This window comes from Salvelinus namaycush, chromosome 19 (assembly GCF_016432855.1).
Source record: "Salvelinus namaycush isolate Seneca chromosome 19, SaNama_1.0, whole genome shotgun sequence".
Taxonomy (NCBI): Eukaryota; Metazoa; Chordata; class Actinopteri; order Salmoniformes; family Salmonidae; genus Salvelinus; species Salvelinus namaycush.
Genome location: NC_052325.1, coordinates 17,420,085 through 17,442,658, shown reverse-complemented (window position 1 = coordinate 17,442,658; position 22,574 = coordinate 17,420,085). Strand labels below are relative to the sequence as shown.

Sequence of the window (22,574 nt, the reverse complement as noted above, 5' to 3'; positions counted from 1 at the left end):
TAGAAATGTTTAGAAATGAATTACAATTAAAAAAATATCACATTTACATAAGTATTCAGACCCTTTACTCAGTACTTTGTTGTAGCACCTTTGGCAGCAATTACAGCCTCAAGTCTTCTTGGGTATGATGCTATAAACTTGGCACACCTGTATTTTGGGAGTTTCTCCCATTGTTCTCTGCAGATTCTCTCAAGCTCTGTCAGGTTTGCTGGGGAGCTCCTCTGCACAGCTATTTTGAGGTCTCTCCAGAGAAGGTCGATCGGCCTCAAGTCCGGGCTCTGGTTGTGCCACTCAAGGACATTCAGAGACTCCTGCATTGTCTTTGTTGTTTGCTTAGGGTTGTTGTCCTGTTGGAAGGGGAACCTTTGCCCCAGTCTGAGGTCCTGAGCGCTCTGGAGCAGGTTTTCATCAAGGATCTCTCTGTACTTTGCTCCGTTCATCTTTCCCTCGATCCTGACTAGTCTCCCAGTCCCTGCCACTGAAAAACATCCCCACAGCATGATGCTGCCACCACCACGCTTCACCGTTGGGATGGTGCCAGGTTTCCTGCAGACACGACGCTTGGCATTCAGGCCAAAGAGTTTCAATCTTGGTTTCATCAGACCAGAGAACCTTGTTTCTCGTGGTCTGAGAGTCTTTAGGTGTTTTTGGGCAAACTCCAAGTGGGCTGTCATGTGCCTTTTACTGAGGAGGGTCTTTTGTCTTGCCACTCGACCATAAAGGCCTGATTGGTGGAGTGCTGCAGAGATGGTTGTCCTTCTGGAAGGTTCTCCCATCTCCACAGAGCAACTCTGGAGCTCTGTCAGAGTGACCATCGGCTTCTTGGTCACCTCCCTTACCATGGCCCTTCTCCCCCGATTGCTCAGTTTGGCCGGGCGGCCAGCTCTAGGAAGAGTCTTGGTGGTTCCAATCTTCTTCCATTTAAGAATGATGGAGGCCACTGTGTTCTGTGGGACCTTCAATGCTGCAGACATTTTTTGGTACCCTTCCCCAGATCTTTGCCAATCCTGACTCTGAGCTCTACAGACAATTCCTCCTACAAATCTTGTATTGTCTCTGAACATTTGTTGTGTTTTGTATCTTCTCTCTTTATCTGTCTCTATCTAATACTTGTTTTATTCACTGAATTGTTGACAAAGTAGACTACTATTTCAACATTTTGTGTCAGACCTGGTCTGTACTAAATCTTATTGAGAGAGGTTACCTACACTTTTAAATAGTCTCTGAATAGTTGTTTGCATTTTTACATTGTTACAAAAGTAAGAATCATTGTCAATCAAATAGCCTACTTTGTGTGGGTTTTGAAACACTTTCTGAACAATGTCACATTTTGGATATTTCATTTATTTATATATTTTTATAATATATTATATAATATATTAATATATTATAATATATTATACTTGGTACATTTTGAGTGAGTAATTTTGTCAAATGTACTACAATTTAAATACTCTAGGGTGTTGTGTTGCGTGCTAATTGTTTTTTGAAAGTGAGTGACTTTACACAATGGAAGACAAAATTACTGTTATTCCTGTTGACATGAATCTGGTGTCATATTAAATAATAGGTTGTGCTCTTTAAAAGTAATTTGTAATTGTCATTTGTTCTTTGTTGTTGAACTATGTCTGTTTGAAATGTGTGACAAAATTATCTTTATCTTGAAAGTGTTCAGTAATCTACAGCAGCACTCTAGAATTCTATTGGGGTCTAAAGGGTTAAATCATTACAATTTTGAAAATCTGCATACACCTTACAGCCACTCATGTAACATGGCCTAACCAATTACATTTTTCCCATCAGGATTTTGACCCATTCACTACATAGTGATATTGTTAATGACACAGCTAGTGCACTAAGAGAGAGGCCTGTGAAGTGTTTGTGTGCTTACTGTTCACATCAAATTGTCAAAAAGGGGAAACAATACAAGATATTTGTCTAGAGTCTATGATATGTAGCTGCAACCTGGGCTCTGGGGTAGACGTAACATAGTGAAAAATAAATCCGGGACACTCAAATGAATATGATGTGTTACGATTCGTATGGTATGTATTAATTTGTGGATGTACATCATCCATTTTGTATATGTTACGAATTGCAATTTGTACAATAGTTACAAATTTCCTAAACATATACACTACCGTTCAAAAGTTTGGGGTCACTTCAAAATGTTCTTGTTTTTGAAAGAAAAGCAAATTTTTTGTCCATTAAAATAACATAAAATTGATCAGAAATACAGTGTAGACATTGTTAATGTTGTAAATGACTATTGTAGCTGGAAACGGCAGATTTTTTATGGAATATCGACATAGGTGTACAGAGGCCTATTATCAGCAACCATCACTCCTGTGTTCCAATGGCACATTGTGTTAGCTAATCCAAGTTTATCATTTTAAACGGCTAATTGATCATTAGAAAACCCTTTTGCAATTATGTTAGCACAGCTAAAAACTGTTGTTCTGATTAAAGAAGCAATAAAACTGTCCTTCTTTAGACTAGTTGAGTATCTGAGGCATCAGCATTTGTGGGTTCGATTGCAGGTTCAAAATGGCCAGAAACAAAGACGTTTCTTCTGAAACTCGTCAGTCCATTCTTGTTCTGAGAAATGAAGGCTATTCCATGCAAAAAATTACCAATAAACTGAAGATCTCATACAACGCTGTGTACTACTCCCTTCACAGAACAATGAAAACTGGCTCTAACCAGAATAGAAAAAGGAATGGGAGGCCCCCGTGCACAACTGAGCAAGAGGACAAGCACAGTTGAAGTCGGAAGTTTACATACACTTAGGTTGGAGTCATTAAAACTTGTTTTTCAACCACTCCACAAATTTCTTGTTAACAAACTATAGTTTTGGCAAGCCGGTCAGGACATCTACTTTGTGCATGACACAAGTAATTTTTCCAACAATTGTTTACAGACAGATTATTTCACAATTCCAGTGAGTCAGAAGTTTACATACACTAAGTTGACTGTGCCTTTAAACAGCGTGGAAAATTCCCGAAAATGATGTCATGGCTTTAGAAGCTTCTGATAGGCTAATTGACATAATTTGAGTCAATTGGAGGTGTACCTGTGGATGTATTTCAAGGCCTACCTTCAAACTCAGTGCCTCTTTGCTTGACATCATGGGAAAATCAAAAAAAATCAGCCAAGACCTCAGAAGAAAAAAAAGTTGACATCCACAAGTCTGGTTCATCCTTGGGAGCAATTTCCAAACGCCTGAAGGTACCACGATCATCTGTACAAACAATCGTACGCAGGTATAAACACCATGGACCACGCAGCCGTCATACGGCTCAGGAAGGAGATGCGTTCTGTCTCCTAGAGATGAACGTACTTTGGTGCGAAAAGTGCAAATCAATCCCAGAACAACAGCAAAGGACCTTGTGAAGATGCTGGAGGAAACAGGTACAAAAGTATCTATATCCACAGTAAAACGAGTCATATATCGACATAACCTGAAAGGCCACTCAGCAAGGAAGAAGCCACTGCTCCAAAAACGCCATAAAAAAGCCAGACTCCGGTTTGCAACTGCACATGGGGACAAAGATTGTACTTTTTGGAGAAATGTAATCTGGTCTGATGAAACAAAAATAGAAGTGTTTGGCCATAATGACCATCATTATGTTTGGAGGAAAAAGGGGGACGCTTGCAAGCCGAAGAACACCATCCCAACCGTGAAGCACAGGGGTGGCAGCATCATGTTGTGGGGGTGCTTTGCTGCAGGAGGGACTGGTGCACTTCACAAAATGGATGGCATCATGAGAGAGGAAAATTATGTGGATATATTGAAGCAACATCTCAAGACATCAGTCGGGAAGTTAAAGCTTGGTCACAAATGGGTCTTCCAAATGGACAATGACCCCAAGCATACTTCCAAAGTTGTGGAAACTGGCTTAAGGACCTCAAAGTCAAGGTATTGGAGTGGCCATCACAAAGCCCTGACCTCATCCCATAGAAAATTTGTGGGCAGTACTGAAAAAGCGTGTGTGAGCAAGGAGGCCTACAAACCTGACTCAGTTACACCAGCTTTGTCAGGAAGAATGGGCTAAAATTCACCCAACTTATTGTGGGAAGCTTGTGGAAGTCTACCCGAAACGTTTGACCCAAGTTAAACAATTTAAAGGGAACGCTACCAAATACTAATTGAGTGTATGTAAACTTCTGACCCACTGGGAATGTAATGAAATAAATAAAAGCTGAAATAAATCATTCTCTCTACTATTATTCTGACATTTCACATTCTTAAAATAAAGTGGTGATCCTAACTGACCTAAGACAGGGAATGTTTACTCTGTTTAAATGTCAGGAATTGTGAAAAACTGAGTTTCGACTCCGGGATGCTGTCCTTCTAGGCAGAGTTGCCAAGAAAAAGCCATATCTCAGACTGGCCAATAAAAAGAAAAGATTAAGATGGGCAAAATAACACAGACACTGGACAGAGTATCTCTTCCTAGAAGGCCAGCATCCCGGAGTCGCCTCTTCACTGTTGACGTTGAGACTGATGTTTTGCGGATACTATTTAATGAAGCTGCCAGTTGAGGACTAGTGAGGCGTCTGTTTCTCAAACTAGACACTAATGTACTTGTCGTCTTGCTCAGTTGTGCACCAGGGCCTCCCACTCCTCTTTCTATTCTGATTAGAGCCAGTTTGCGCTGTTCTGTGAAGGGAGTAGTACACAGCGTTGTACGAGATCTTCAGTATTCTTGGCGATTTCTCGCATGGAATAGCCTTCATTTCTCAGAATGAGAATAGACTGACAAGTTTCACCATGTTGAGCCTGTAATCGCACCCACAAATGCTGATTTTCCAGATACTCAACTAGTCTAAAGGCCAGTTTTATTGCTTCTTTAATCAGAACAACAGTTTTCAGCTGTGCTAACATAATCGCAAAAGGATTTTCTAATGATCAATTAGCCTTTTAAAATTATAAACTTGGATTATCTAACACAACGTGCCATTGGAACACAGGAGTGATGGTTGCTGATAATGGGCCTATGTAGATATTCCATTCAAATAAAAAAAAAACTGCCGTATCCAGCTACAATAGTCATTTACAACATTAACAATGTCTACACTGCATTTCTGATCAATTTTAAGTTATTTTAATGGGCAATTTTTTTTGCTTTTCTTTCAAAAACAAGGACATTTCTAAGTGACCCCAAACTTTTGAACGGTAGTGTATATTACAAATTCCAATTTGTGGCTAACGTTAGCTAGGCTAGGGGTAAGGGTTATGAGTTAGGTTAAAGGGTTTAGTTTAGGTTAGGGGAAGGGTTAGCTAACATGCAAAGTAGTTATATAGTAGCTAAATATCTCCATGATGAGATTCGAACGCGCAACCTTTGGGTTGCTAGACATTTGCGGTATATTAAATAAAGTAGTCCCAAAAGAGGATATGCTTTCAGAGACAAGTTTCTTTATTGTATTTGGTTTAATATTCAACATACATCTCATTAGTGCAAACAAAAATAAGCGTTTAACATTTAAGACCGTTTTCACGCTTCAAAGGAGGATATGCATTTATCTGACCGGTGAAATACAGTAGGGTTGGAAAATGTCACATCCCCGAATACAGCCAATGAGCAGAACTTCGCCAGATTGCTGACATTTGGAATGCCAATCAGAGCCGTGACAAATTACTTTTAAAGACAGATCATAATCAAAATAACAAATCAAAATACATATAATTAAATCTAGAATTAGAAGTAAATTATCAGGGAAACAAAACATTGAACATTAGTGTCAGCTTTTAACAAATAAATATAAATAAGAAAACACCTATACATTGCTTAAACTCTCTTTTCTGAAAGAAGCAGCAACCATAAAAGATTGAGGCAATGCAGGATGATTATAACTGAATAAAATAGATATTGACTGACTTGACTGTCTTTCAGTTGCAAATGCACACCACACTTTGTCTACTCTATGCCATTCACTGCTGTCTGGGGATCTGTTTTCTTACTGCTCCAGTGTTGGCATCAAACAAGAGCTAAACTACCCACATTGACCCAGAACAGCATTAAAGCAGAGAGTAACCAGGACGCAACACAACACACACACACACACAAACAAAGGGATACTCAAACCAGACGGAACGAAGAGGTCACAGATTTCTGCAGACCAAAAAGGAGCACTTTTAGCTGAGGGTTGTGTGCGTGTGTATGTATAAAGGTCTGGAGGTATACGGAGGTGATGCTCAGAAGATCTGCTGCTCAAACAGAATTTTCTCGAAGCCTTGCGGTGCCGAATGGTAGAAGTCACTGAACTGGCAGTCTAAGATGGCGCTGTCATCCACTAGAACAGAGGAGAGATCAAATCAACATTGGTTCAGTCAGTGTTTCATGAGGGTACTTTCGCATGCATAACTCACTGACTACAACAACAACAACTAGTAATGTTCAATTGCTTTTACATCATATGCTTCCAACCAAAAAGAAGGATGTCAGTTTCAGCTATGTACGAACTGCCCTCTTGTGGCAGAAAAATACCACAACCATAAAGACAATTTTGTGGCAGATTTACTAGGCATTTGAGCCTGTTTTTTCCCACTGGGAATTAAAAGGTAGAGCATGGGTTTCTATATATAATGTAAATAAAAGTTAAGAGAAACATTCATAAAATAAAATTGTTTATTTATGTTTGGTATTGGTGGTCTTCCCTCCGGAGAGGGAAAGTCTGTCCCTGTGCATGCAGCAGTGTACACACACACACACACACACACACACACACACACACACACACACACACACACACACACACACACACACACACACACACACACACACACACACACACACACACACACACACACACACACACACACCATAAACCACCGGGAACACGGTGCCTCTGATCCCTGAGGCTGGACAGTGCATATTCTTCCCATTCAGATAGAGATTCATCTCCACGTGGTCATATGTGATGCCCTGAGATGGAAAACAAACAACTGATTAGATCAGTGTTGATTGTGTTGGTCAGTTTATTCTGATTCATTTAGGCCATATCTTTAGAAGTATTTAAACATCAATACAGCTGATCAGTGATCAATTCAGTAAGAATTAGATTAGAGAACTTTTTGGTGGTCATTTCTTTGATAATCTCGCCCACCAGCCGGTTCTCTCTGTTGAGATGTCTGGTTTCCAAGCGCCTCAGAACGGGACTTGACTGGAAGCCTATGGCAGGAGCAGACGAAACATCCGCTGGTTTTAATTGGCTGATCTCTCAGTCCATCGCCATCTAGCGCAACCCTTAGAACCTCCATCTAAGTGTACTGCATCTGGGGGCCAGTATTGTTTTTGTGTTTCCCCACCCCCCTGAAAAATAGTATTATTATAAAAATGTTTAGGAACTCAGTCCGGCTTTCAACATACTCTTGAAAGTTGTAATAGTAGAATTTGGGTAGTGCAGCAAGTTTTCCTCTCATGTCAGTCATTGCATACCTTAGAGAGCTATTTATAACTTGTCAGAAATGTCCAGATCAATTAGCCCATTTCAGCTAATGTTTTTTTAGACCATAGATTTTGTTGTAATGTTTGAGTCACTCAAAAATCACATGAATACACATTAGACATGGCAAGAAAATGAGCTTTAAAACGGCTACATTTTCTCTGCAACCCATGACAAAATGTGTAGAATTGCAGGAAATAAGATTTAAAACATGCAAAATCTTCTCTCCACACACAAGAGAGGTGTGAACAGTTTGTCATGAACAGTGCTTGTGCCCATAGAAACAGTGCTTATGCCTATTGTTCTGCACCACTGCCATTGATACGGAAAAGACTGCTTATAATTTTTACTGGGATAGTGTTCTGCACAACCACAACATACATTATCAACTGCCTTTGATGGCGTGTTTACTTTTTCTATTTGAAGACATTACTGTACAGTGTATAACGTGTTACAGGACAGCTAGCAGAGTTACCCTGGTTAGCGATTAGCATGAACGGTGATATGCTCCTACTACCTCGGGTTCCGGGGAATTATTTCCGTGGTGCACCATAACAAACACTTTTTAGCCTCAATTTGGAGCCACGCCTCATAGTTATGTGTATCTCTCAAAATTGGAATGATCATGTCACTCAATAAATCCACACAGTGATGGAGTGCTGCATCAGATGACCTGGCCTCCACAATCACACAACCTCAACCCAATTGAGATGGTTTACGATTTTTTTATTTCACCTTTATTTAACCAGGAAGGCTAGTTGAGAACAAGTTCTCATTTACAACTGCGACCTGGCCAAGATAAAGCAAAGCAGAGCGACACAAACAACAACACAGAGTTACACATGGAATAAACAAGCGTACAGTCATTAACACAATAGAAAAAAAGAAAGTCTATATACAGTGTGTGCAAATGGCGTGAGGAGGTAGGCAATAAATAGGCCATAGTAGCGAGGTAATTACAATTTAGCAGATTAACACTGGAGTGATAAATCAGCAGATGATGATGTGCAAGTAGAGATACTGGTGTGCAAAAGAGCAAAAAAATTAAAAACAATATGGGGATGAGGTAGGTAGATTGGGTGGGCTATTTACAGATGGACTATGTACAGCTGCAGCGATCGGTTAGCTGCTCAGATAGCTGATGTTTAAAGTTGGTGAGGGAAATATAAGTCTCCAGCTTCAGCGATTTTTGCAATTCGTTCCAGTCACTGAAAACGTATTGGAAGCTATTTTTTAGATGGCATCGCCGATGTCGAGGATCGGTAGGATAGTCAGTTTTACTAGGGTAAGTTTGGCGGCGTGAGTGAAGGAGGCTTTGTTGCGAAATAGAAAGCAAATTCTAAATTTGATTTAGGATTGGAGATGTTTACTATGAGTCTGGAAGGAGAGTTTACAGTCTAGCCAGACACCTAGGTATTTGTAGTTGTCCACATATTCTAGGTCAGAACCGTCCAGGGTAATGATGCTAGTTGGGCGGGCGGATGCCGGCAGCGAACGGTTGAAAAGCATGCATTTGGATTTACTAGCATTTAACCTCTCTAGGGTATGTGGGACGGTAGCGTCTCACCTCGTCAACAGCCAGTGAAACTGCAGGGAGCCAAATTCAAAACAACAGAAATCCCATAATTACAATTCCTCAAACATACATGTATTTTACACCATTTTAAACATACACTTGTTGTAAATCCAGCCAGTGTCCGATTTCAAATAGGCTTTACGACGAAAGCAAACCAAACGATTATGTTAGGTGAATGCCTATTCACAGAAAAACACAGCCATTTTTCCAGCCAAAGAGAGGAGTCACAAAAAGCAGAAATATAGATAAAATGTATCACTAACCTTTGATGATCTTCATCAGATGACACTCATAGGACTTCATGTTACACAATACATGTATGTTTTGTTCGGTAAAGTTCATATTTATATAAAAAAATCTCAGTTTACATTGGCGCATTATGTTCAGTAGTTCCAAAACATCCGGTGATTTTGCAGAGAGCCACATCAAATTACAGAAAGAGTCATCATAAATGTTGATGAAAATACAAGTGTTATACATGGAATTTTAGATACACTTCTCCTTAATGCAACCGCTGTGTCAGATTTCAAAAATACTTTACGGAAAACGCAAACCATGCAATAATCTGAGTACGGCGCTCAGATGACAAATCAACCCAAAGAGATATCCGCCATGTTGGAGTCAACATAAGTCAGAAATAGCATTAGAAATATTCACTTACCTTTGATGATCTTCATCAGAATGCACTCCCAGGAATCCCAGTTCCACAATAAATGTTTGTTTAGTTCAATAATGTCCATCATTTATGTTCAAATTCCTCCTTGTTGTTCGCAAGTTCAGTACACAATCTAAACTCACGATGCGCGTGCAAGTCCAGCGGAAAGTACGGACGAAAAGTCCAAAAGGTTCCGTTACAGTCCGTAGAAACATGTCAAACAATGTATAGAATCAATCTTTAGGATGTTTTTAACATAAATCTTCAATAATGTTCCAACCGGAGAATTCCTTTGTCTTCAGAAATGCGATGGAACGCAGCTAACTCTCACATGAACACATGAACGCATGGTCAGCGCATGGGCAGCTCGTGACACTCTGGGAGAGACCTTACTCAATCTCCTCTCATTCGCCCCCACCTCACAGTAGAAGCATCAAACAAGGTTCTAAAGACTGTTGACAATCTAGTGGAAGCCTTAGGAAGTGCAACATGACCCCATTTCCACTGCATCTTGGATAAGCAAAGAGTTGAAAATCTACAAACCTCAGATTTCTCACTTCCTGGTTGGATTTTTTCTCAGGTTTTTGCCTGCCATAGGAGTTATGTTATACTCACAGACATCATTCAAACAGTTTTAGAGTGTTTTCTATCCAAATATACTAATAATATGCATATCCTAGGATCTGGGCCTGAGTAGCAGGCAGTTTACTCTGGGCACGCTTTTCATCCGGACGTGAAAATACTGCCCCCTACCCAAAATAAGTTAAGAGCAGTTGGAGGCCACGGAAGGAGTGTATGGCATTGAAGCTCATTTGGAGGTTAGTTAACACAGTGTCCAAAGAAGGGCCAGATGTATACAGAATGGTGTCGTCTGCGTAGAGCTGGATCAGGTAATCACCAGCAGCAAGAGCGACATCATTGATATATACAGAGAAAAGAGTCGGCCCGAGAATTGAACCCTGTGGTACCCCATAGAGACTGCCAGAGGTCCGGGCAACAGGCCCTCTGATTTGACACACTGAACTCTGTCTGCAAAGTAGTTGGTGAACCAGGCGAGGCAGTCATTTGAGAAACCAAGGCTATTGAGTCTGCCGATAAGAATACGGTGATTGACAGAGTCGAAAGCCTTGGCTAGGTCGATGAAGACGGCTGCACAGTACTGTCTTTTATCGATGGCGGTTATGATATCGTTTAGGACCTTGAGCGTGGCTGATGTGCACCCGTGACCAGCTCGGAAATCGGATTGCACAGCGGAGAAGGTACGGTGGGATTCGAAATGGTCAGTGATCTGTTTATTAACTTGGCTTTCGAAGACTTTAGAAAGGCAGGGCAGGATGGATATAGGTCTCTAACAGTTTGGGTCTAGAGTGTCACCCCCTTTGAAGAGGGGGATGACCGCGGCAGCTTTCCAATCTTTAGGGATCTCGGACGATACAAAAGAGAGGTTGAACAGACTGGTAATAGGGGTTGCAACAATGGCGACGGATAGTTTTAGAAAGAGAGGGTCTAGATTGTCTAGTCCAGCTGATTTGTACGGGTCCAGGTTTTGCAGCTCTTTCAGAACATCTGCTATCTGGATTTGGGTGAAGGAGAAGCTGGGGAGGCTCGGGCAGGTAGCTGGGGGGGGCAGAGCTGTTGACCGGGGTTGGGGTAGCCAGGAAGAAAGCATGGCCAGCCGTAGAGAAATGCTTATTAAAATTTTCGATTATCATGGATTTATCGGTGGTGACCGTGTTACCTAGCCTCAGTGCAGTGGGCAGCTGGGAGGAGGTGCTCTTGTTCTCCATGGACTTTACAGTGTCCCAAAACTTTTTGGAGTTAGAGCTACAGGATGCAAATTTCTGTTTTAAAAAGCTAGCCTTTGCTTTCCTGACTGACAGCGTTTATTGGTTCTTGACTTCCCTGAACAGTTGCATATCGCGGGGACTATTCGATGCTATTGCAGTCCGCCACAGGATGTTTTTGTGCTGGTCAAGGGCAGTCAGGTCTGGAGTGAACCAAGTGCTATATCTGTTCTTAGTTCTACATTTTTTGAAAGGGGCATGCTTATTTAAGATGGTGAGGAAATTACTTTTAAAGAATGACCAGGCATCCTCGACTGACGGGTCAATATCGTTCCAGGATACCCGGGGCAGGTCGATTAGAAAGGCCTGCTCGCAGAAGTGTTTTAGGGAGAGTTTGACAGTGGTCGTTTGACCGCGGACCCATAGCGGATGCAGGCAATGAGGCAGTGATCGCTGAGATCCTGATTGAAAACAGCAGAGGTGTATTTGGAGGGCAAGTTGGTCAGGATAATATCTATGAGGGTGCCCATGTTTACGAATTTGGGGTTGTACCTGGTTGGTTCCTTTATGATTTGTGTGAGATTGAGGGCATCTAGCTTAGATTGTAGGACTGCCGGGGTGTTAAGCATATCCCAGTTTAGGTCACCTAACAGAATGAACTCTGAGGATAGATGAGGGGCAATCAATTCACATATGGTGTCCAGGGCAAAGCTGGGAGATGAGGGGGGTCTATAACAGGCGGCAACAGTGAGAGACTTATTTCTGGAGAGATTTTTTTTTTTTTAAATTAGAACTGTTTGGGCACAGACCTGGAAAGTATGACAGAACTTTGCAGGCTATCTCTGCAGTAGATTGCAACTCCTCCCCCTTTGGCAGTTCTATCTTGACGGAAAATGTTGTAGTTGGGTATGGAAATTTCAGAATTTTTGGTGGCCTTCCTAAGCCAGGATTCAGACACGGCAAGCACATCAGGGTTGGCGGAGTTGAGTTGAAGGCAGAGTGAAGGAAAAGCAGCCAACAAGTGCACAGCATATGTGGGAACTCCTTCAAGACTGTTGGAAAAGCATTCCAGGTGAAGCTGGTTGAGAGAATGCCAAAAGTGTGCAAAGCTGTCATCAAGGCAAAGGGTGGCTACATTGAAGAATCTAAAATCTAAAATATTTGTTTAACACTTTTTTGGTTACTACATGATGTTATTTCATAGTTTTGATGTCTTCACTATTATTCTACAATGTAGAAAATAGTTTAAAAAATCAAGAAAAACCCTTGAATGAGTAGGTGTGTCCAAACTTTTGACTGACTGGTTCTGTGTGTGTGTGTGTGTGTGTGTGTGTGTGTGTATACAGTGGGCTCCAAAATTACTGCCACCCCTGACTGGCAATGCACAAACAATACTTAAAAAAATATGAACAATATAATTATAGACATCAACTCAAAATACCAACATGTGAGAAATACTGTACTTTATTAATGTTTCAATGGAACCCACCAAAATCAGATAATTATTTAATACAAAATACATTTAACCAAAATCAAGGTTTCATAATTATTGGCACTCCTCATTTAGTACTTAGTGCCACCACCTCTGGCAAGGATAACAGCATGGTCTTTTCCTGTAATGTTTGACAAGGTTATGGAACACATTTGGAGGGATTTTGGACCATTCCTCTATGCAGATCCTTTCAAGATCCTTCACATTCTTGGATTTGCGCTTATCAACTGCCCTCTTCAACTCAGCCCACAGGTTTTCGATTGGACTGAGGTCCGGCGACTGAGATGGCCATGGCAGAACATGGATTTTGTTGTCACAGAACCATTTCTGTGTGGATCTTGAGATATGTTTTGGCTCATTGTCTTGTTGGAAAGTCACATACGGTCAAGTCCCAGCCTTCTGGCAGAGGCAACCAGATTGTCAGCCAAAATTGCCTGGTACTTGGTGGAATTCATTATGCCATCAATCTTAACCAGTGCCTCTGGACCTCTGGAATTAAAACAGCCCCAAAACATCACTGACCCACCACCCTGTTTCACCGTGAGTATGAGGTGCCTCTCCTTGTATGCATCTCTGTTTCGACGCCAAACATGCAGATGCTGTATCTGACCATAACGTTCAATTTTGGTCTCATCAGACCAGAGCACCTTCTTCCAATCATAATTTAAATGACGTTTGGCAAACTCCAAGCGCTTGCGTCTGTGTCTTGGGGGCAGAAAGGGCTTTCTTCTGGCAACCCTTCCAAAGAGCCTGTGGCTGTGGAGGTGGCGTCTGATGGTGCTTTTTTAAACCTGGTGACCCAAAGACGCCACCAAGGCCTGCAATTATTTCACAGTGATTCTTGGGGATTTTGTTGCTTCTCTCACGATCCTCCTCCCTATCCTGGGGGGCAAAATGCATTTGCGTCCTCTACCCGTGAGGTTTAACTGTTCCATATCTTTAGAATTTTTAAATAATTGCCCTGACAGTGCTCAGTGGTATATTCAATCGTTTGTGGATCTTCTTGTAGCCATTACCAGATTTATGAAGGTCTACAACCATCTGTCGATTTTGAACTGCCAGGTCTTTTGTTTTCTTCATGGTGTTGGATGACAAAAGGATATTGCATGTGTGTTACCTCATTTTTATACCCTCGTGAAAAAGGAAGTGATATAATGGCTCAAAATAGTTCCTTAACACTTAGATAAACTTATATAAGTGGAATTTCATTCCTGGTAAAATTTTGGTAGATGTTATTTACAATAATATTTAAGGGTGCCATTAATTGTGAAACCTTGATTTGGAGGACATAGATTTTTAATTAAATCAATAAATTATTTTGTTGGGTTCCATTGAAACATTAATAAAGTACAGTATTTCTCACATGTTGGTATTTTGAGTTTATCTCTATAATTACATTGTTTATATTTTTTTAAGTATTGTTTGTTCTACTTCCAGCTTAAACATACTATATACATTTTACGGACACGGTACATTTTCATGAGTTGTTTTTAGTTTTTATCCCACACTACGGCTCCCCTCAACCGCTCCCATCTATCTCTAAAAAAACATCCAGTCTTGATTTCTAATTGCCAAATAACTGTCAATATTTTGGTCCTTAAATGGAACTGGTATACTTTATTTATTCATCTTTTTTTATACCAATTTTGGCCTTTAATACAGGACTGACAAACAAGTTCCTTACCTTCTCTCCCTTCCACTTGCCTCCTCCATTTTTGCGGTAATGCTGCAATCAGTTGATTGTAATTTTGGATAGAGCAAACATTTCCATATATTTCTGTTAGCTGCATGTGTGACAATTCCCCAGTCCTATTTTTAATATCATTAACAAAGATTATACTGTTTTTTTTATTTATTTTTTTATCCCCAAATAATGGTTTGTCAGCTAGTCTATTTGAGTTTGACCAGAATATTGAACAATAATATTTGTGGTAATATCTAATATGTATTTTCCGGTGGATTACTGAAATTGCAACCAGCTTTAGTGATATTTTGGAGGTGTGATATTTAATAATGATACTAGGGAGAGGTTGTAATCTGAATAAATGGAAAAAGGCAATTTTTGAACATAGGGTGAGCCATTCTTACTAATCAGCTGGAGAACCAGTTTGGATAACTTTATTATGACTGAAGCCTTTAGTGAGAGGTTCAATGTTTTAATATTTAATACATTTTAGCCCTCTGAATTTATATGAATTATATAAATAAGCCTGTTTAATTTTGTCTGGCTTGCCGTTCCAAATAAAGTGGAATAGGTTTTGCTCATATAATTAAAAAAACAAGTTATCCTGTGTAAGCAGGGCCATGAGTAAATATGTAAACTGGGATATGACAAAATAATTAAATCAGGGTGATTTTTCCACAACTAGACAAGTATTTACCTTTCCATGATAGCAAGATTTTATCTATTTTTGCTAACTTTCTGTGAAAATGTATTGTATTGAGATCATTTCTTTCTTTCGGGATAGAATACTGAGTATGTCCACTTCCCCGTCGGACCATTTTATTTATAAACTACACAGTAATGTAAAAGTTGTATTTTTTAGCAATCCAATACGTAATATGGTGCACTTATCATAGTTTGGTCGTAATCCAGAGAGGTTAGAAAAATGATCACGATCGTCTATGACGCTGTGCAGGGATCCATATTGCAGATTTAAAAGAAAACATGAGTCGTCAGCATACAATGACACCTTTGTCTTTAAGCCCTGTATTTCCAGCCCCTTGATATTAGTTGGACCTTATTTTAATAGCTAACATTTCTATGGCCATAATAAATAGATATGCCGATAGTGGGAAACCCTGTTTTACTCCTTTTGACAATTTAATACTTTGAGAAGTAGCCATTATTTACTATTTTACAACTGTGGTTACCATACATAACTTTAACCCATTGTATAAGAGATTCTCCAAAATTAAAATAGTCCATGCATTTATATATAAATTCTAGTCGTACTTTATTTGGCTTTTTCAAAATCAGCTATGAATACCAGGCCTGTGTAACATTTTTCACTATATTCCATCTAGTTGGCTTTATTTTTTATAATATATTACACTTGATCGTTCTTGATTAAGTTCCTCTTTCTTTTAGCTTTTCCTCTACCTTTTCTGTGCCTCTTTTACAGTTATCGCTATCTATCTGTATGTTTGAACTATTTTGACCTAAATTGTTATTATTTTAAAGATGAGTATTGAATTGCATGGCCTCTAAAGGCACATTTAAAAGTGTCCCATACAATATGGGGGTCTGCTGTACCTATGTTATGTCAGAAAAAGTAAGTTATAAATTCTTCTGTCTTGGTTAAAAACAAGTTGTCATCCAGTAGGCTTTGGTTAAATTTCAAATATCCTCGCGGAAATTCTGTAAGAGTAATGTGTATACCAATTATTTGGTCTGACCGCATTCTGTCCCCTATCAACACTTAAAACTTTTGGTTCCAGCAAGAATGACATAAGAAAGTATTCAAGATGACTAGCTTGATGGAGCATCTGCCATAATCAGAACCAGTCAAAAGTTTGGACACACCTACTCATTCAAGGGTTTTTCTTTATTTTGACTATTTTCTACATTGTAGAATAATAGTGAAGACATCAAAACTATGAAATAACATGTGGAATCATGTAAACCTTCTTCGGGATCGGTGTCCCTTCCACGGGATGGTTGAGCTAACATAGGCTAATGCGATTAGCATGAGGTTGTAAGTCACAAGAAAATTTCCCAGGACAGACATATCTGATATTGGCAGAAAGCTTAAATTCTTGTTAATCTAACTGCACTGTCCAATTTACAGTAGCTATTACACTGAAAGAATATCATGCTATTGTTTGAGGAGAGTGTACAATTTTGAACATGAAAAGTTATTCATAAACAAAAATGAGGCACGTTTGGGCAGTCTTGGCACAACATTTTGAGCAGAAATGCACCTCGGCTGTAATAGTATATTATGGCCTTTCTCTTGCATTTCAAAGATGGTGCAAAAAAAATACTATAGAACGTTTAAAAAAAAAAAGTGTATTATCTTTAGCCAGATCTATTGTGTTATATTCTCCTACAATCCTTTCACACTTCCACAAACTTCAAAGTGTTGACTTTCAAATGGTACCAAGAATATGCATATCCTTGCTTGATGACAGCTTTCCACACGCTTGGCATTCTCTCAACCAGCTTCATGAGGTAGTCACCTGGAATGCATTTCAGTTAACAGGTGTGCCTTGTTAAAGTTCATTTGTGAAATTTCTTTCCTTCTTAATGCGTTTGAGCCAATCAGTTGTGTTGTGACAAGATAGAGCTATATTCTGTATACCCAGCCCTATTTGGTAAAAGACCAAGTCCATATTATGGCAAGAACAGCTTAAATAAGCAAAGAAAAACGACAATCCATCATTACCTTAAGACATGAAGGCCAGTCAATGCAGAACATTTCAAGAACTTAGAATGTTTCTTCAAGAGCAGTCGCAAAAACCATCAAGCGCTATGATGAAACTGGCTCTCATGAGGACCACCACAGGAAAGGAAGACCCAGAGTTACCTCTGCTGCAGAGGATACGTTCATTAGAGTTAACTGCCCCTCAGATTGCAGCCCAAATAAATGCTTCACAGAGTTCAAGTAACAGACATCTCAACATCAACTGTTCAGAGGAGACTGCATGAATCAGGCCTTCATGGTCGAATTGCTAAAAAGAAACCAGTACTAAAGGACACAAATGAGAAGAGGAGATTTGCTTGGTCCAAGAAACACAAGCAATGGACATTAGACCGGTGGAAATCTGTCCTTTGGTCTGATGAGTCCAAATGTGAGATTTTAGGTTCCAACCGCTGTCTTTGTGAGACACAGAGTAGGTGAACGGATGATCTCTGCATGTGTGGTTCCCACCGTGAAGCATTGAGGAGGTGTGATGGTGTGGGAGTGCTTTGCTGGTAATTTAATTAGAATTCAAGGCACACTTAACCAGCATGGCTACCACAGCATTCTGCAGCGATATGCTATCCCATCTGGTTTGCGCTTATTGGGACTATCATCTATCTTACAGTAGGATGGCGCCGACAGAGATGGTCGCCTCGCTTCGCGTTCTTAGGAAACTATGCAGTGTTTTGTTTTTTATGTATTATTTCTTACACTGTTACCCCAGGAAATCTTAAGTCTTATTACATACAGCCAGGAAGAACTATTGGATATAAGAGCAACGTCAACTTACCAACATTACGATCAGGAATACGACTTTCCCGAAGCGGATCCTCTGCTTGGACCACCACCCAGGACAATGGATCCGATACCAGTAGGCGACCCAAAACAACAACACCGCAGAAGGGCCAGACGGAGCGGTCTTCTGGTCAGGCTCCGTAGACAGGCACATCGCTCACCGCTCCCGAGTATACTACTCGCCAATATCCAGTCTCTTGACAACAAGGAAGACGAAATTCGAGCAAGGGTTGCCTTCCAGAGAGACATCAGAGATTGTAACATTCTCTGTTTCACGGAAACATGCCTCACCTCGGGATACCCTATCAGATTCGGTACAGGCACCCGGTTTCTTCACTCATCGCACCGACAAAAACAAACATCTCTCTGGTAAGAAGAAGGGCGGGGGTGTATGCCTTATGATTAACGAGTCGTGGTGTGATCATAACAACATACAGGAACTCAAGTCCTTTTGTTCACCTGACCTAGAATTCCTTACAATCAAATGCCGACCGCATTATCTACCAAGAGAATTCTCTTCGATTATAATCACAGCCGTGTAAATCCCCCCCAAGCAGACACCTCGACGGCCCTGAAAGAACTTCATTGGACTCTATGTAAACTGGAAACCACATATCCTGAGGCTGCATTTATTGTAGCTGGGGATTTTAACAAGGCTAATCTGAAAACAAGGCTCTCTAAATTGTATCAGCATATTGAATGCGCGACCCGGGCTGGCAAAATTCTGGATCATTGCTACTCTAACTTCCGCGACGCATACAAAGCCCTCCCTCTCCCTCCTTTCGGCAAATCTGACCTCGACTCTATTTTGTTGCTCCCAGCCTATAGCCAGAAACTAAAACAGGAAACACCCGTGCTCAGGTCTGTTCAACGCTGGTCCGATCAATCTGATTCCACGCTTCAAGATTGCTTCGATCACGTGGACTGGGATATCTTCCGGACAGCCTCAGACAACAACATTGATGTATACGCTGATTCGGTGAGAGAGTTTATTAGCAAGTGCATTGGTGATGTTGTACCCACAGTGACTATTAAAACCTTCCCAAATCAAACAACCTACGCGTCAGTATAGAGACAAAGTAGAGTCGCAATTCAACGGCACAGACACGAGACGTATGTGGCAGGGTCTACAGTCAATCACGGATTACAAAAAGAAAACCAGCCCCGTTGCGGACACCAACGTCTTGCTCCCAGACAAACTAAACAACTTCTTTGCTCGCTTTGAGGACAATACAGTGCCACTGACATGGCCCACTACCAAAACCTGCGGGCTCTCCTTCACCGCAGCCAACGTAAGTAAAAAACCCTTGCAAGGCTGCCAGCCCAGACGGCATCCCTAGCCGCGTCCTCAGAGCATGCGCAGACCAGCTGGCTGGTGTGTTTACGGACATATTCAATCAATCCCTATCCCAGTCTGCTGTTCCCACATGCTTCAAGAGGGCCACCATTGTTCCTATTACCAAGAAAGCTAAGGTAATTGAGCTAAGGTAACTGAGCTAAACTACTACGCCCCATAGCACTCACTTCCGTCATCATGAAGTGCTTTGAGAGACTAGTCAAGGATCATAATATCACCTCCACCCTACCGGACACCCTAGACCCACTCGAATTTGCTTACCGCCCCAATAGGTCCACAGACGACGCAATCGCAATCACACTGCCCTAACCCATCTGGACAAGAGGAATACCTATGTAAGAATGATGTTCATCGATTACAGCTCAGCATTTAACACCATAGTACCCTCCAAACTTGTCATTAAGCTCGAGACCCTGGGTCTCGACTCCGCCCTTCTGACGGGCCGCCCCCAGGTGGTGAGGGTAGGAAACAACATCTCCACCCCGCTGATCCTCAACACTGCGGCCCCACAAGGGTGCGTTCTCAGCCCTCTCCTGTACTCCCTGTTCACCCATGACTGCGTGGCCATGCACGCCTCCAACTCAATCATCAAGTTTGCAAACGACACTACAGTGGTAGGCTTGATTACCAACAACGACGAGACGGCCTACAGGGAGGAGGTGAGGGCCCTCGGAGTGTGGTGTCAGGAAAATAACCTCACACTCAACGTCAACAAAACAAAGGAGATGATCGTGGACTTTAGGAAACAGCAGAGGGAGCACCCCCCTATCGACATCGACGGGACAGTAGTGGAGAAGGTGGAAAGTTTTAAGTTCCTCGGCATACACATCACAGACAAACTGAAATGGTTCACCCACACAGACAGCGTGGTGAAGAAGGCGCAACAGCGCCTCTTTAACCTCAGGAGGCTCTAGAAATTTGGCCTGTCACCTAAAACCCTCACAAACTTTTACAGATGCACAATCGAGAGCATCCTGTCAGGCTGTATCACCGCCTGGTACGGCAACTGCTCCACCCACAACCGTAAGGCTCTCCAGAGTGTAGTGAGGTCTGCACAACGCATCACCGGGGGCAAACTACCTGCCCTCCAGGACACCTACACCACCCGATGTCACAGGAAGGCCAAAAAGATAATCAAGGACAACAACCACCCGAGCCACTGCCTGTTCACCCCGCTGTCATCCAGAAGGCGAGGTCAGTACAGGTGCATCAAAGCTGGGACCAAGAGACTGAAAAACAGCTTCTATCTCAAGGCCATCAGACTGTTAAACTGCCATCACTAACATTGAGTGGCTGCTGCCAACATACTGAGTCATCTCTAGTCACTTTAATAATCAAAAATTGGATGTAATAAATGTATCACTAGTCACTTTAAACAATGCCACTTTATATAATGTTTACATACCCTACATTACTCATCTTATATGTATATACAGTACTTTATACCATCTACTGCATCTTGCCTATGCCGTTCGGCCATCGCTCATCCATATATTTATATGTACATATTCTTATTCATTCCTTTACACTTTTGTGTATAAGGTAGTTGTTGTGAAATTGTTCGATTATTTGTTAGATATTACTGCACAATCGGAACTAGAAGCACAAGCATTTCGCTACAATCGCATTAACATCTGCTAACCCTGTGTATGTGACCAATAAAATTTGATTTTCAACAGGACAATGACTCAAAACACACCTTCAGGCTGTGTAAGGGCTATTTGACCAAGAAGGAGAGTGATGGAGTGCTGCATCAGATGACCTGGCCTCCACAATCACCTGACCTTAACCCAGTTGAGATGGTTTGGGATGAGTTGGACCGCAGAGTGAAGGAAAAGCAGCCAACAAGTACTGAGCATATGTGGGAACTCCTTCAAGACTGTTGGAAAAGCATTCCAGGTGACTACCTCATGAAGCTGGTTGAGAGAATGCCAAGAGTGTGCAGAGCTGTCATCACGGCAAAGGGTGGCTACATTGAAGAATCTCAAATATAAAATATATTTTCATTTTTTTAACTACATGATTCCATATGTGCTATTTCATAGTTTTGATGTCTTCACTATTATTCTACAATGTAGAGAATAATAAAAATAAAGAAAAACCCTTGAATGAGTAGGTGTGTCCAAACTTTTGACTGGTACTGTATATCTCACTTGGTTAGGATATTTAAGCCTCCAAATATCCACTAGTTCCAATATATCCATAATATTCAGGATTTCCTTGTGTGCATGAGGTGCATTAGGGTGATCGTTTTGTAGTGCGATTTCCTTTACGGTCCATTGAGGTACTTAAAACCGTATTATAATCTCCCACCATAATAATTGAGTCATGTATTGCTTGTAAGATCGATCAATTATTATATATATTTTCAAAGAAGCGTGGATCATCATTATTTGGACTGTATAGATTAATGAGCCAAATCTGTTTATGGTTCAATAGCATATTTAAAAGGATCCACATTCCTTGCGGATCCATTTGAACAGTTTGCACGTTTGGATCGAAATTATTGTTCATTAATATCATCACCCCTTTTGAGTTTCTTTGCCCATGGGAGAAATATACCCCCCCCCCACCCCAGTCATTTTCCACCTCAACTTCATCTAAAAGGTATAGAATGAGTTTCCTGTAAACACCAGATATTATATTCCTTCTCTTTTAGCTAGGTAAAGACTGATCATCTTTTCATATTATCTGCTAAGCCATCACAATTATAACTAGTTGTACTTATTTCACCACTTACCATAGAGATACAAGTTTTGATTATACTTGCCATAACATACGTTTGTAAACTTACCATTAAGAAGTACCATGATAATGGAGTTTCCATATAGCTGTTCCATGATATTTGCACTGTTAGTTTATAGTTCTTACCTTTTGAAGTTTATTCCCTTCATTACCTGGATGCATTATTGAGCAAGTAAGTTTTTTTGCCTATGTATCTGGAGTTGAGGACTTCCTTTTGTTTATTAGAATATAATAATATGCCTATGTTTGTCAAGTATGCCATGTGCTTTCCTTGCTTTGTTTGAGTTGTTATAGCTCATGTTTATTGACACT

At 40.8% G+C, this 22,574-nt stretch overlaps 1 protein-coding gene across 1 annotated transcript in view; it reads right to left on the bottom strand.

Annotated features, from left to right (window-relative positions):
- Positions 1 to 5,400: 5,400 nt before the first annotated feature.
- LOC120064203 (SPRY domain-containing protein 7-like) overlaps positions 5,401 to 22,574 on the bottom strand; it is a 33,164-nt gene continuing 15,990 nt past the window's right edge. The window contains exons 4-5 of the mRNA XM_039014602.1: positions 6,830 to 6,932; positions 5,401 to 6,300 (exon numbers count right to left, since the gene is read on the bottom strand). Of these exons, the coding sequence (XP_038870530.1) occupies positions 6,203 to 6,300; positions 6,830 to 6,932 (201 nt within the window). The 3' untranslated portion in view covers positions 5,401 to 6,202. The remainder of the gene's footprint in view (positions 6,301 to 6,829; positions 6,933 to 22,574) is intronic.